The sequence below is a fragment of the Aedes aegypti genome, chromosome 2 (genome assembly GCF_002204515.2).
Source record: "Aedes aegypti strain LVP_AGWG chromosome 2, AaegL5.0 Primary Assembly, whole genome shotgun sequence".
Lineage (NCBI taxonomy): Eukaryota > Metazoa > Arthropoda > Insecta > Diptera > Culicidae > Aedes > Aedes aegypti.
The window spans coordinates 371,482,145-371,497,430 of record NC_035108.1 but is presented as its reverse complement, the minus strand read 5'-3'; the positions used below and the strand labels follow the sequence as shown (position 1 = coordinate 371,497,430).

Sequence of the window (15,286 nt, the reverse complement as noted above, 5' to 3'; positions counted from 1 at the left end):
TGTTTCATGTCTTGAAGTTTGTTTTAACTCTTTTTTCGCAGTTGTTGGAAGTCGTCCTAGTCTCGATTAGCAAGGCACTCTACTTTTCGTTTCTATACAGTTTTGGATTACTCGATGAATATGAGAAGGACCTAACATTCTGTACAAATGTCGTTTGGAATTTTAGATATCCGACAGTCACGATTGCTTTACACATAGAGATAAAGAAAGAAACAACAATGGCAACTTTGCAATGTCTTTCTACAAACTACTGATAGAAAAAAATCTCGACAAATCAAGAAAACCAGGTTCTCAACTGAAACGGAGAAAAGTAAAACCGAACGTGGGGTTTGGTGGGTGGATATGAGGATTGCGGGATTGGGAAATGGGGGGCATTACCTGTGCACGATGTTCGCCAGGAGATCGTTATGCTTTAACCTATAGTCTGTTGGCACTTTTTCGTAGTTGACCGTTAGGGTGCCGGCTTTGATGCACCGCTCGTACTCTTCGGCCGGATGGGCACGGAACTCGCGGGCGAACACATCCAGGATCTTCTCGCCCACCCAGCGGCCCTTGGTGAACGTGGTGAAGGTGAAGTAGTACGGGTACACCTTCCGAAGGCCTAGAGGAGACGGATGGAACGGAGGAGTGGTGTTGACAAAGGCGATTAATCACTGTGATGGCAATTGAACTCAATTTTGTTTGAGGTAGTAGGTGGTGTTTTCGGGTAATGTTAGGGAATCAGACAGTCAAATGGGTGTTGGGATAAATTTGCACACTAAAACCATCCATAAGTCGTATTATATCATTGAGTATTAGGGTGTCCCAGAAAAAAAATCAATGTATTAAAAATCATGATGCTCAACCCTAGAATGAATGATATACTTTTTATAGCATATTTGTGAAACACATAATTGGGCATGCTCTGTTGATAATTAATCCAATATTTAATCTCTGTTAAAATATTACTTTAAATATTTCTTCTGTTTTAAAATTTACATTGTTACGTTGTTATACGGCTTTTGATTGTTTTAATTCATATGCACCAAAAGTTATTGACTAGAGAATATGGCGTTTTAAATTTGATACTATGTATGCGCTTGTTCACGGCTAATATCTGTATAATAGAGAAATCGTATATCTTCAGCTCCAGAATTTTACTATCGTTGTTTCTTTATCTGGGACATCCTATTGATTATCAAATTACATGAAACAATTTTAATTACCACCGTTTGATCTATTCCCTCATAAAAATCTCAACCCGAACTTACCATTTTCGATGTAGTAGGACGTCTCGTGGTACCGCTCGTCCGTAAAGCCCGGCCGTTTGGCTTTCAGTGCTTTGGTTTCCAGCTTTGCCTGCAATACAGAGAAGAGAACAAAGAAATTCATCAATTTTTGCGTGCGTCACACAACAAGACCGCCTTTTCCTACCGGGAGAGAGGGCGGAATAGAACGGATTAAGGAAGAATCCTAGATGAATAGGACCGAATGTTTCGGCAAATAATCGAACAACTCTTTGTAAAGCCGATGATGATGGTAGAAAACACTAATGCAACACAATGAACCGGCAAATGTTTACCGGGAGATATAATCTGCGATAAAGAAACAGTTGCTTTGTCAATAGCCCGATGGATGGGGTATTGTATTACGGATCGCTTAGCTTTCCCAAGCCATTCTCTAGCATCTAATTGCTTTGCCACAGCTTTGTCAGGATGTCAATCATGCTGCTAAGTCAACTCTGATTATGTTCCGGGGAAATGATAATGGCGAGGTGATTGGAGTGGTTTTTCGGGCTCTCAAGAACGTTGTGTTGTTATTTTTTTATTATTCTGCTGGAAGAATGACAATATTAATTTGCTAAAACAGCGATATTACTGATCTCTATGAAGGTGTAGGGTAAAAGCACCGGTTATGGACATAAAAATAAAAATAAAAATTCCCTTTAGAAGTTCATAGCTGTGTTGTTATTTTCACCAAAATGGTTTTGATGAGTGAATTTGATGGATAGCGCTGAATCCGTTCATTGAATGGAGCACGGTTGTTAAACCACACTGTATACTCGTATTTACTCTTTAGTGTGGGAAAAATACCTATTATCTTCTTATACCGCCATTCCACGAATAACCGATCTAGTGAGTCACCGAATCCCGTGAAAATTTGCTATTTTGTTCCTTATCCGAAATAAGGGTACATGTGTTTTTGGATTATTTGATTAGGGTGTCCATTTCCAAAACATGGTGACCAGAAAAATCACGACTTAACAAAATTTATATTTTTTCAAACATCATAACTTTTGACCCGCTTGACCGATTTTAAATTTTCTTAGACGAAATGAAAGGTAAAGATTTTGACATTTCAAGAAAAATATAAAATTTCACAAAAAATGTTTTTTAACATGCAAAAAAAAATCCGTTTTTTCGTATTTTGAAGGCCTCGGGACAAAATGAGCTATTGCTGTTGTCTTTCTTCTTGATAGTTCAGAAAATTTTACGTTTACTGTCAAATTTCCAGCAATGTATGTTTTTTAGTTTTTGAGATATATTTTTTTGAAAATAAAAAATCAGTCATTTTTTATCGGCACACATTGTAAATGATGCGAACGTAAATTTAAATACTTAATTCAGATACTTGGGTCACGTTTTCCAGAAACCATAAAAAAAACACTTGGTCCAGTCTGGCAGTACACCGACCATATGAAAGGGTACTTCGATTTTGCAAATGATGAGTATTTTATTGTATTCCGCGTATTTCTTCTTTAATGGGTGAAAAAAAATCCTGCAGTTAGACATATAAGATTCATGGAATAGCGTTAGTTTGTTACTATCGTATCAGAAATGTAGGTTCCATTTTTTGTTTATGGCTGTGACCCCTATCTAAACAATTAATCAAATATTTTACCGAATGGTTCTGCCCAATGCATATCCCGCTGCGCAAAACCACCAGGTACACTTTCCCCATTCATGAGGCTTGTTGATGGATGGACTATTTTCCTGCATCAGAACAACAATTGTTATTGTAAATATTGTGTTAAATAACATATATTTTTTATATAAAAGATGCTTTAGTATAGTTTATGATTTTATACACGAAAATAAATAATAATATTTATTAAATTATCATGTTTGGAAAAAGTAGATTTAACTCTATTTTTCCGAAAATAATTTTTGGTTAGTGTAAAGGCCCTCCACTCTTTTAGTGAGTTAAACTAGTTTCTCTTAAAAAGGGTACTTTTTACCCATTAAAGGGTACTATGGTCTTACAGTGCATGGCAGATTCATTTCGCAAGCGCTTCCACGAAAAAAAAAATGAACACTGAATTACTAAAGTTTATGCATTAATGACTATTTTCTATTTTTCTTTAATTTATTCTGGGATTCTTCCAGAAGTCCATCTAAGATTATAAATTGAATCACTCTAGGATTCATCAACAAATTTCACAGCCCTATGGGATTCTTCGGAAAATCATTCTTCCTGGAATCCCTCATGAATTCTTCCGTAAATTTTTCTAGGATTATCCCAAAAACCTCTCTGAAATTCTTGCGGTAATCCTCATGTAATCCCTCTTAGCAAATCTTTCTAAAATTTTACAGGAAATCCCTCTGTAGTTTTTTCATAAACCTATCTCGAGCAGTTCCGTTTAAAAATCCTTCTTGTATTTTTTAGAAAATGCTTCTAAGATTTCTAATGCATTTTGACCACCTACCGTGGTCATTGATACCGTAATTTCGGGTGAAATTGATCACTTTTCACTGTTTTCCATGTCTCTTTTTTATGATTTTGTCAAAACAACTGAATGCAGGAAAACAAGTACGACGGTGAGCCTTAATTAAAACTAGAAGTTTAACGAAGCAAAATTTAAAGAAATAATAAATAATTTTATTCCTAGAATACAACAGAAAACGTCTAAATCTAGGCAATTTCCAAAGGAATTTCCTATTATTTAACAACAATTTAATTATTTCAACAAAATGAGTTAATTGTTATGAATTTCGATGACAAAATTTGTTTTGACAATGACAATTCATCTCTTTTGACAATGACAATTCACAGATTGACACGATGCCCAAATCCTTGTTAAAAACTAGAAGTTTATGGATGTCTGTCAATGCGACACCAAACATGATTGTGGAATTTAACATCATATTCATAGAAATAAACATTTTTTGACACAAAAAAAAACCTTCATAGCACACAATTTGACAATATTTAAAAAAAGACGTACGTTTTCTATAGGTTCCATTGATATCGGTGCCCTTTTAGTAAGAAATAAAATCATGGGACACGGTGATCAATTTAACCCTACTAACCAATTTCAGCCGAATTTACGGTACTACAGAATAATATTTTAGAGAATCTTCCAAGAAACCCTGTGAGATTCTTCCAAACATCTTTTGGAAATTCCTCTTAGAATCTTTCGGAAATCTTTCTAAAATTATTATGCTTCCTCCAGCACTGAACCGAACAGCGTCTTACGCTTTTTTACTAGCGTTGCCTTTCCTGTACGTTAAACATAATGTCGGAAGTAGTGCGCTTTGTAGATCATCAGATGCTCTATACAGCGCACTACTTCCGACGTTATGTTTAACATACAGGAAAGGCAGCGCTAGTAAAGAAAACCGAAAGACGGGGTTCGGTTTAGTGCTAGAGGAATTATATAATTATCTCTCTGATCGCTCTGTGATTCTCCCGGAAATCTTCCTGTGACTTTCTGATGGATTATCTTAAAAATTTCTTTTGGATTTTTATGGAAATGCTTCTCGGTTTCTTCCGTAAAATTTCCCTGGTTTTCTACCGAAAATGTCTTTATGATTGCTTTCCAGAGAGATGGAAATCTTTAAAAAAAAATCTGGGATTATTCTAAATATCTTTTGAAGATTTTCCCAGAAATCTTTTGAAGTTTCTAACCAAAATTCCTCAGGATTTCTTCCGAAAACCCATCCGAAATTGTTATATTGAACCCTTCGACTTTTTCCCAGAAATCTATCAGAAATTTTCCCGTAAATGTCCCTGAAACTTTTTTGGATATCTCTCAGAATTATTCCGATTCTTCTGAAATTCACCCGGAAATCCGTCCGAAACTATAAAAACATTTGTTCTTTCAGTGTAAAATTATTTCGTACAAATTATTGGGATTGTTCCGAAAATTCCTATGGAATATTTCCGGAAATCCTGTTAAATTTTTTCCAGATATCTCTCGGGGAATTATTCAACAATATTTTCAAGAAATTTCTCAGAATTTCCTCCTGAAGCATTCTAGATAGATATTCGGAAGAGTCTTAGAATTATTTTCTGATAATAAATGAATGGTATTTCCGGAAGTATACCAGAACGATTTACGGTAGAATCTCCGGAAAACTTCCAGTACAATCCTTGAATCTTGATCATATGGTATTTCCGGATGAATCTCAGAAGGTTTCACGAAAAAGCTGGAAAAACACCAGAAAAAAATCCGGAAGTATCTTTGAAACATATTTTGAAGCCATCCAGCAGGGTTTCCGGAAGAAATCCAGGAATATTCCAGAAGAATTTCCGTAAGAATTCTAGGGAGATATTTAAAAAGTGATCACACGGAGATTTCTTGAAAAATCCAGGAGATATGCCCAGAGCCATCCTAGAAGTAATTCCGGTAGAACTTATGAAAGAATCTCCGAAAAAATCTAGTAGGAAGTATTCAAAGATTTCCGAAAGAATACCACAAGGTTTTCCGAAATATTCGTCCAAAGATATCTGGAAGAATTTCAAGAGGATTTCCGGAAAAGTCCTAGAAGTGTTTTTAGAATATCGACGAAAAAAATCACAGAGTCATTTTTTACAAGATTTTCAAAAGGATTGTCGAAAGTATCCTCAAAAAAAATCTGAAAGTATTCCAAAAGGATTTCCGAAAGCATCTCAGAATCCAAGAAGTTTTACCGGAATTATCTTAGAAACATTTTAGGAAGAATCTCAGAGTTCAGAGCAATTCCAGAAGGATTCCTTTCAAATCCCTAGAAATTCTTTGGAAGAATCCTCTTAAAATATCCGGTTTAGTTGCACCAGGATTTTCGGTAGAACCTTCGGTCATATTCTCTAAAAAAAATCTAAGAATTTAATTTCTATGATTGTAAAAGTAATCCTAATGAGATACACGCAGAAATTTCAGAGGCGTTTCTGCAATGTTCAGATGAATCCCAGAAGTGATACCGCAAAGGTCTTATTAAATTGTTTGAAAGAATCTATCGCTCTGAGATTCTTTTGAATACTGAGGTTTCCTTAGCCGAGTGGTTAGAGTCCACGGGTACAAAGCAATGCCATGCTGAAGGTGTCTGGGTTCGATTCCCGGCCGTAATGGAAATTTCCTTGAATTCCTTGGGCACAGAGTATCATCGTACCTGCCACACGATATACGAATGCGAAAAATGGCAACTTTGGCAAAGAAAGCTCTCAGTTAATAACTGTGGAAGTTCCCATAGGAACACTAAGCTGAGAAGCAGGGACTCTGTCCCAGTGAGGACGTGATGCCAAAGAAAATATTATTTATATCATTTAATTTGCTTTCAGATCTAGAGAATAATCAGATTTAGAGAAAAAAAAATGTATATACCTCTAAAAATTCAAACGTATTTCATTTATTTGCATCGCAAAATATGATTTTTATAACACACAACATCATTCTCTGAGAACGGTGTAGATACACATGTGGAACATATTCTTTATCCAATTGAAGCCAATGTTCATGACTAGTCGCAGACAAAAAAATAGTTGCCGTCATCTGCCGCTTCATGATATATCCAAAATTTTGCGAAACACTGTTTTAGACTCTTTTTATATGAATAATATAAAATAAGTCTTAACATATTTGTATGAAAAAATAGTCAAAATAGATTTTTTGGCTGTTTTCTATGAGTGTCATACAGGATCATCCACGTCAGTGATAGAGCATAAATGTCTTTGGTAGAAATGGCAAAAATGCCTCAATGAACAACTTTGCCGAAAAAAGTTTCATGCTAGGACGTTCCTATCAGAAGAGAAAACTGATCTAGATTAGTTTATACTTATCTAAAGCAAACCAGAAGGAGTCAAAATTCAGTACAAATTATTCCAAAATAATTTGTCGAAAGACACCAAACCTCTAGAATGCATATCCAGAGCACTAGAGGTTTTGGCCGTCGCAAATAACGTTGTGCCTCAGTGTGCGTGGCCATGATCTAAGTAAACATCTTACCACGTAAGTTTTCTTTGGTCAGGTCAAGTCAATTGTGAAAAATGGAGCTGGATATTAAGACAAATGTTGTTAGGCAGAAAGCTATTAGGACGGGAGGATCTATCAGATACCCTTCCGCTGAAACATTATAAGGCAGGTTGTGCATTCTGTCTGAATAGTTTTCAAGTTTCATGTTCATTATTAATGTTCTTTTGAAAACTAAAATTTTAATCAAAAATTTTAACGTCTCCCGAACACTGTTTTCTTTAAAAATGTGGTGTTTGGAACAATTGAAATTTCTCGCGTAACAATTCAAAAGGGCCAATCCTGCGATCGTTGATTCTCAGAAAATTCGATGTGAAGATTGTTCAATGTGGTGAACAATCACCTATTTCTCAGTATTTAAGTCAATTAATGTGATTTCTTGCCCGTTGAGTAACGATATACTATTACTACACGTAAATAATCGATTTTATACTGAAAACTTCAAAAAATGAGAAAAGATGAGTTTAAATGCTTGTCCCATTTTAGATTTTCTACCAGACATTGGCCTTTTTATAGACCAACTTGAATTTTGTTAGCGTGCCTTGGCCCAAGGCTAGGCCTTTTTGGGTGTCAACGAATGAGCAAGAGAGAGTCATTGGCCTCTCACCATGCTAAAGCCAATGACAGTTCTCACGTAACTTTTCTAAAAAACCAACGATCAACTTGTAAACAAATCGGATTTTGATTGCATTCGATAGAATTTTCCAGCACCCACACACTATGCAGGCATTGTTAACATACTCATGAAACTTACCGTTATAAACCCGTTTGTAAAATGACCAATAACCGCTTTTTCCAAACCATTCATTGGCCTCCTGCTTTACGGCCAATGGGTGGTGCTATCGTATGCTATCAAAACCCGATTTGTTAACAATTTGATCATTGGCCCTTTTGAATTGTTACGCGGGATTTTAGTTGAAAATTCGCATTGTTTATTGAAGCTCTATCATAACAATTTGAGGCCAATCGATTTTTAAGCTTTGTATTATCTTTCAAACCAATTGTATTTTTCCTTTAAGTTTATACATGAGCCTCTTCCATTTAACAACTATTTCGTCCAAACAATTTTTTTGTCTGTAGTTTCTTCTATACAACGATAATTATGGTTTGTCTGCCCTTTTTTGAGTCTATCATTACTTCCATCATTATGATTTTTTTAGCCTAATAGCCATTTTGGTCGAACGATCTTTTCGGCTCAATGGTTCTTTTGGACTAACAACCATTGCGGCCTAAGAATTTTTCAGTTTTTAAACATGTTTAGTTTTCAAACTGCCCATATTCGTCTAACTATCCCTGTCAGAAACATAGAGAAATTTTTTAAGGTATCTCTGAAGGAATACATAAAAGAATGCGTTTAGGGCGAAGTTAAGTCTCGAATTTTCAAGAGCACAAATCTAAAGTTCCAACCGTTTCTTCTGGAGAAATAGTTTATATTTCACTTGCAAGTGTTGATCAATCGATCAAACTTTCAGACTCAACGACATTATGGTTCTTTACATTTGTACTCTTCAATTCGATTTCAGATTCATCTTCACTTTAAGATTCCCTGTAGAAATTCATCAAGGAACCACTGAGTGATTTTTTTTGGACGAACGATTCACCTGTAAAAGTCCAGGAAAAAAAAATTACCAATGGAACTTATAAAAAATCTTGGAGATATTTCAACAACATTTTCCAGACAAAATTTTCCGGAGAAATATCTAGACGAATCTGTAAAGGAATTCGTGGTGAAATTCATGGAATAGTTACTAGATGCCAAATGTTCGAAATTTTTGAGTAGGATTTATGAAAAAATCATTGAACCAACACTTCTGATGAAATTTCTCGAGTCAAAATAAATCGATTAAGTTTTTAGCTTAAGCGGATATTTGGTTCTCCAAATTCATGCTTTTGAAAATTTGAGGTTTGGTTTAGATTTATCTTCACCTTAATGTGTATAGTGTGGAAGAATGACTGGACGAATTCTGTCAGATTTCAACAAAAAAGGGAACCGGGTCCTATTCGTGGCATTCATGATTCACTTAGAAAGCGGGGTTTTTGAAAGATACTGAGCCCATATTTGGCCACATAAGGTGTCATGTAAATTGCAAAATTTCATACAATTTGGCTGAGAAAAAACCCCCATGCCAAATCATGGAGGTGGCCAAGTAGTGCATAGATAAATTTATCGATCAATTTCACAAAATACGCCTGGAAGGCTTCCTGTTAGGAATATTGTAGATTTTTTGAACGGATTCTTCGAAAAAAAAACATGAAGTAATGCTCTGAGAAGTTCCTAAAAGTATTGGTTTAGGTAATCATGAAACAATTACTATTTGGATCCCTAAGATTCTGTTCAATGAATATTGAAGAAATATTTATCTAAATCCATTATTTTCTTGGCGGGTGTGGGACGTTTCGCAAAAAGATGTTTGTTCTCTATAATCGAACGAGCATTTCCTTTCACAGAAGTCAAACAAATTAAACGTCGCAATTATCGTCACCAAGCATGACTAGCCACTAACAATTTCCATAATATCAATTACACCAATCTCCTGCTACAATCTGCCAGGTTCGCAACGTCTCGTCCCGTTTCGTAGACGGAGTTCAACTTCTGTGCAGCGGAAATCTTTCCTCACCACACAGCCGCAAGAATCCACCAGCCAGCAGAATCGATTGTCGTCGACCACAACCACGGCGGTGTAAAAGTCACGCACATCCCACACAATCGATTGGATATTAATAGTCCGGGACGTTTTTCTTTGACACTCCGGCGACCGATCGCGCGTCGCGTACGGCTCATAAAATCTCGATTAAGCGATGTCGCAGAACCATCACGAAACGATTATGGCACCTTCAACCTTTTAGCATGGAACCGAGCTCGTTGCCCTCCCTGTTTGCGCCATGTAGATGTTCGATGATGATAATGGCAGCGACCGACGGCGGCGACGCGGTGCCACACAGGAGCAATTTTGGTCAATCGTGGTCAACATTATTTTCTGGTTATTATGGTCACCTCCGCAGTTTGCGCATACAAACTTTTTGGTATGCGCAGGAAGATATATCTTCCTACACAGGACAGACGTCCTTAGCGTGAGAAGAACCTCCGCAAATCATGCATTTAGCATCTATGCGGCAATGTTTTGGCACCGACAGCACTAAGTGGAGTTCTTGAAAACTTCCTCCAGGTTTCTGGAACTGTTCCCATGTCACACGGACATCAAACTTTACTTTTTATAAAGCTTCAATATTGTTAAGATCACTTTTATTAAAGTAAACTGAATAATATTCTTGAGGAAGCCCTTTCCAGATAGGGTTCTCTTTTTCATTATGATTATTTGGACTGGGGAAAATCCATTATTCCATTTTCGATCTCTTCAGGTGACTTATAATCATTTGAGAAACCTTTCAAGACGACTTTGAACAAACGTTCAGTTTTATCGTCATAAGTAGAAAAATGAGCTTTTTTCTTCAAGATGTTTGAGAAAAAATTCGCGATTTTTAAGAGTTTCCGGTAAAACGCGACGGTCTGCTTTCTTTGCGATTTGGAAGGACATCCCATAATGGAGTTCAAGATCTCCTGCCTAAATCCTCCAAATTCGGAGCAACTGACAACGATTGGCGGTACTCTTTGTTTCCTCACTTGAATATTCGTCCAAAGTTTCGAACTGATTACTAAATCATTGAAAATTATGGCAATGAATTTATTCCAGTTACTCCTCTGTGCCGGCATTGTCGGCGGGAAAGCATTATTATACGACGATGATAATTTGAATGATTTCCAGAAGATCGCACCACGCATCCCGGGAGCGACGCTCGGCGTGGAATAATGATTTTCTCCGAAACGGATTCACTAGTGGATTGGGAACCGTAAAACGAAGTGGAAAATATGCTACAATTTGGAGACTTCCCGGAAAGCACTTGGTGCGATTTTCGACCTGCTGTTGGGAGATGAGCGACTAGAATCGTGAATGGTGCGAAGGTTTCTTATCGACTTCCCGGCCATTTTATTCGTTTCTCCCTTTTTGGCGGTCCCTGTGAACAGGTAACCTAATGATGATTTTCCGCTTGGATGGGCGGCGTGCGGTTGGGTGAACAATTTATCCCCGAGAATTTGTTGCTAGAAGAAAATGAACCGTAATTATGGAAATGATGAACAAATTAAAATGTGTTGTCATAATTTAACGACTAATTTCAACTAATTTCAATTCAAAGAGTAAATTTTCCAAACGACATGGCTTCTCGTGTTGCAAACAAACATGTCAAGCCCAAATTACTAAATTTCGCTCGCTCCAAACACTCCCCCTGTCTTCAACTATAAGAAATTCCACTTCCAACTTCTCGACAAGTAAATTTAATTACGACCCATAAGAAATTCCACCCAATTCAATTAACAACCAAAATCCAGCAATCTTAATTTCAAAGCCAGCAACTTGCTCAATTATTGTCTCGTTCGCCTCCGACTTCTGCCCGACCGACCGACCGCCCAAAGAAATGCGGAGACCATACACAAAGGACTGCATTTTTGCCTCGGAACTCCTTCCGGTTGCTCGAAGGGCGGCACAGAAACGGCAAACCAAACTTTTGCTTTCCGATTCCCATCTGTTCCTGGGGCCATAGATAAGCGCGACATCGCACACAAAAGTTTCAGTCGGTCGGTAACAAACAGAACCGGAACTGGAACCAGCTGTAGTGGCAGTACTTCGGTAGTAGACCATTCGACGACAGTTGTCGCAGAGGAAGTAGGCAACACTTGTATTGTCGCAGTTTGAAGCGTGCGGCGAAAGGCTTGGGCCCATCTGCCTGGGCTGGATGCACTCGTGCTGCAGGGTGACAATTATTGTTTTCTATCCAAAATATGTTTACGGAGTTTGCACGCTATGCTAGGGATCCTGTACTGTATGAGGGTCGTATTGCAGACTTTCACGTGTGTAATGTTGCAATGATGTATCACAGTTTAAGAAATGGTCTGAACCGTGGCTGAAGTTTTTCTAGATATATGATCATATGATCAAGCTCTATTTCAGTAGGAACGTAATGGCAGAAAAAAACGGAATGATAAGAAATATCTCAAATCTTGAAAGATTCAATGCAAGAGTAAGAAGGATATTGGATATTGGGAAACGTACCTGGAGTGTGGATTAAAATACATATCTCTCACGCCGTGGACCTGGGATCGAATTTCATCTTCGAGATAGTCGATCAAAAACGACCAACTGATGGAACATACAGTAACAGACTCGCGAACAGGCTAGTGTGAGTAAGCTCACAACTACTTCCTCGGGAGCAAAAAAGTTCGGGAAATAGCAATGACGATCGCAAGCATTTTGTTTTGATTTTCTTTCGGTTCAGGATGTTCGCCACATTCCATAACTGATCGCTGTTACTACTAGAAAACCGCGGAATCTCCTGCTTTTCACAAAGCTACTTCGGAAGTAGGAGTGTTTTATTAGTGATGGATGAGGTATTCGACCGTGTGGACACCACTGTGGTAAGCGGTTAAGTCAATTTTTTTTCAATTCTACCGATAGAAAGAACTGATTATGTTTGCGTCATAATGGTGCAGAGAGATAGAGAACTATATTAGGTGAAGAACTAACCATATGTCAATGTGCTAAAATTAATCTTAGGGGTCATGCACAAATTACGTCACGCTCCAAGGGGGGGGGGGAGGGGGTCAAGCCAAGCGTGACAAGCCTTACAACATTTTTAAAGGGCTCATACAAAAACCGTGACAAAGGAGGGGGAGGGGGTCGAAAAAGTCGAAATTTAGCGTGACATAATTTGTGTACCATCCCTTAATGAAGAATAGACAACTATTAGGAAGAATGTTACAAATATGAGAAAGGGGCTGACTTAGGATTTAACCCACATCCTCCTGCTAGAGAAGCAGAAGCGATAGCCATTAGACCACCAACTCCATCAAATCCCATCATCGAGATAGTCACCTATAACCTGAAATCTATGGTGATGACTTTATTGGGATGAGAAATTAAGCCGAAGATGAACTAGCCCAAGATCAACAATCTCGTTAATAATTATAAAAAAAAGATTCTCAATAGGAATTATCATTGATTGCAGATAGACTGTATTGCGCTTCGTAAGTAATGAAAGGATTTAAAGGCTTCCATTGCCGGCCATGCCCGTCTTATCCGTTATGAGGAAAGGAAAGTAGGGGAATTGGGGGTAAAATGAACACCCTAAGCAGTTTTTCAGTATTCTATTTTAGTTCAAAAGTTATTGATTTTTTTCTTAGAAAGAAACTTTGTTCTTCAAAAATAACACATTTGCAATTTTTTGATATATTCCAAACTAAGTTTTAGTTGAAAAACAAAGTCAAACATTCATCTACTGTATCAAAAATACATAGAATTTAAGAGGAAAAATATTTCTCTACATGCTCGAACGCTGCACATGTTCAAAAACCTTATTTATTGCCTTAAAACTCAACTAATTCATTTTCACATTTTCTATGAAAACCAACAAATTTTGACTTTGTCCAAAATAGAGTCATCAACCCTAAATTATGTTCCAAAACACTTTAGATGGCTAAAAATAGTAAAATATTGAAAATGCATTATTTCTGCCATGATTTTTTTAAATCTGGACCATTGTGTGCTGTTATGTTTGACTCAATCAGAGATATTTACAATTAAAGTAGGCGTGTTTTTGCAAGAAAAACAACAATATCTTCCAAACGGAGATGGTGAGTTCCTTCACCCATCAAATTACCAATTTTTCAAAGCCTTAAAAGTATTTGTTGATATATTAGAATTGAAAACGCCTGAGCCTAATACCCAGTTTTCTGGGGGTGAGTGTAACCATAGGAAAAAAAATCTCTACACCGGTCAATTTAAGAGCTTCAAAAAAAAAAAACTTTTATTTACAAAGTTGCTTGAAATTGAATGGTCTACAACATTGTTGTAGCATGTACACTACATTTTCTACAAATAATAAAATTTTTTATACCACTACTGTGGAAATGTGGACCATCCTAATTTTAAATAGGGGGGCCTAACTAATACAAATAACTTTGAAGAAAGCCGTTTTTGTCGAATTTTATATTCTAAAGATCAAATGCATCTCTCCGCGTAAAACTACTTTCTGGGCCACCGTGCTCTAAAATCAACGTTTCTAGATAGTTTATCAGTTACCAGAAATATTGACGTTTGTTTGCGTAGAAGGTGGTTATTTATGAGTTGTATTTCCGTTTTTTTTTTCAACAAGCTTTCCATGTTTTTCAGAGTTTGTTTTGATTTAGAACATACCTAGTTAAAAATTATAATGATATCTAATTTCGATAAAATGATATATTTTTATAAGTTTAAGTAGGGTCGATGTACCAATAGTCGCATAGCGAAGAACAAATATTCGTATAAAATCGAAAAATAACGCTAGCGTCATTACTTTTACATCATCTGAAAGCTTTTTATCTTGGTTTTGTGGGAAGAATATGAGAACTACGAAAACTCATATGTTTGTATTTATTATCGCGTGTGCCACTATAGCAGTGATTCCCAAAGTGGGCGAATTCGCCCCCCTGGGGGCGATTTTCATGTCCAGGGGGGCGAAAATTTGTAAAATGAAATTTGGGGGGCGAAAAAACTAGAAAGGGGGCGAAAGTGTGAGAAACTGAAACAACGATTCATAACATTAGGAGAAGACACTCAACTTAATAGAGGATTAAACTCAAATAATCTGAAAACTAGTTTATAACACATTAAATCTTTTTGCTCTATTTATTGTACATCTTGCATTTTAAAAAGAACGATAGAGATATTTTGGGAAAAAAATGACAAATTATGTTTGATAAGAATTTAGGTTTTTAAAGCATTAGTGTTCACTTGAGCTATGTATTTGCAACTGAAATTTTCTCAAAAGATATTGTATTCAGATCTACGTTATCTATTTGTAATCACAGACAACATTGAAAGTGTTATTAAAGTGACAAATATGTGAAAATTATTAGATATTTTTTAGAAATGGTTTCGAAAACACAAAATAAATAATTTGATGTTTTTTTCCGTTCTCCGTGAAACAGGAAATTTTAGATTTGGACAACTAATGTTACGATCATTGATATTGTTTTATAGCCAATAT

At 36.6% G+C, this 15,286-nt stretch overlaps 1 protein-coding gene across 3 annotated transcripts in view; it reads right to left on the bottom strand.

Moving 5' to 3' along the window:
- The window catches only part of LOC5569446 (RNA pseudouridylate synthase domain-containing protein 2), a 705,082-nt gene that overhangs the window by 94,887 nt on the left and 594,909 nt on the right, over window positions 1–15,286 (bottom strand). For all 3 annotated transcript variants that reach the window (XM_021846705.1, XM_021846703.1, XM_021846704.1), the window contains 2 exons: window positions 1,251–1,338; window positions 379–601 (listed from right to left, as the gene is read on the bottom strand). In XM_021846705.1, the coding sequence (XP_021702397.1) occupies window positions 379–601; window positions 1,251–1,338 (311 nt within the window). The remainder of the gene's footprint in view (window positions 1–378; window positions 602–1,250; window positions 1,339–15,286) is intronic.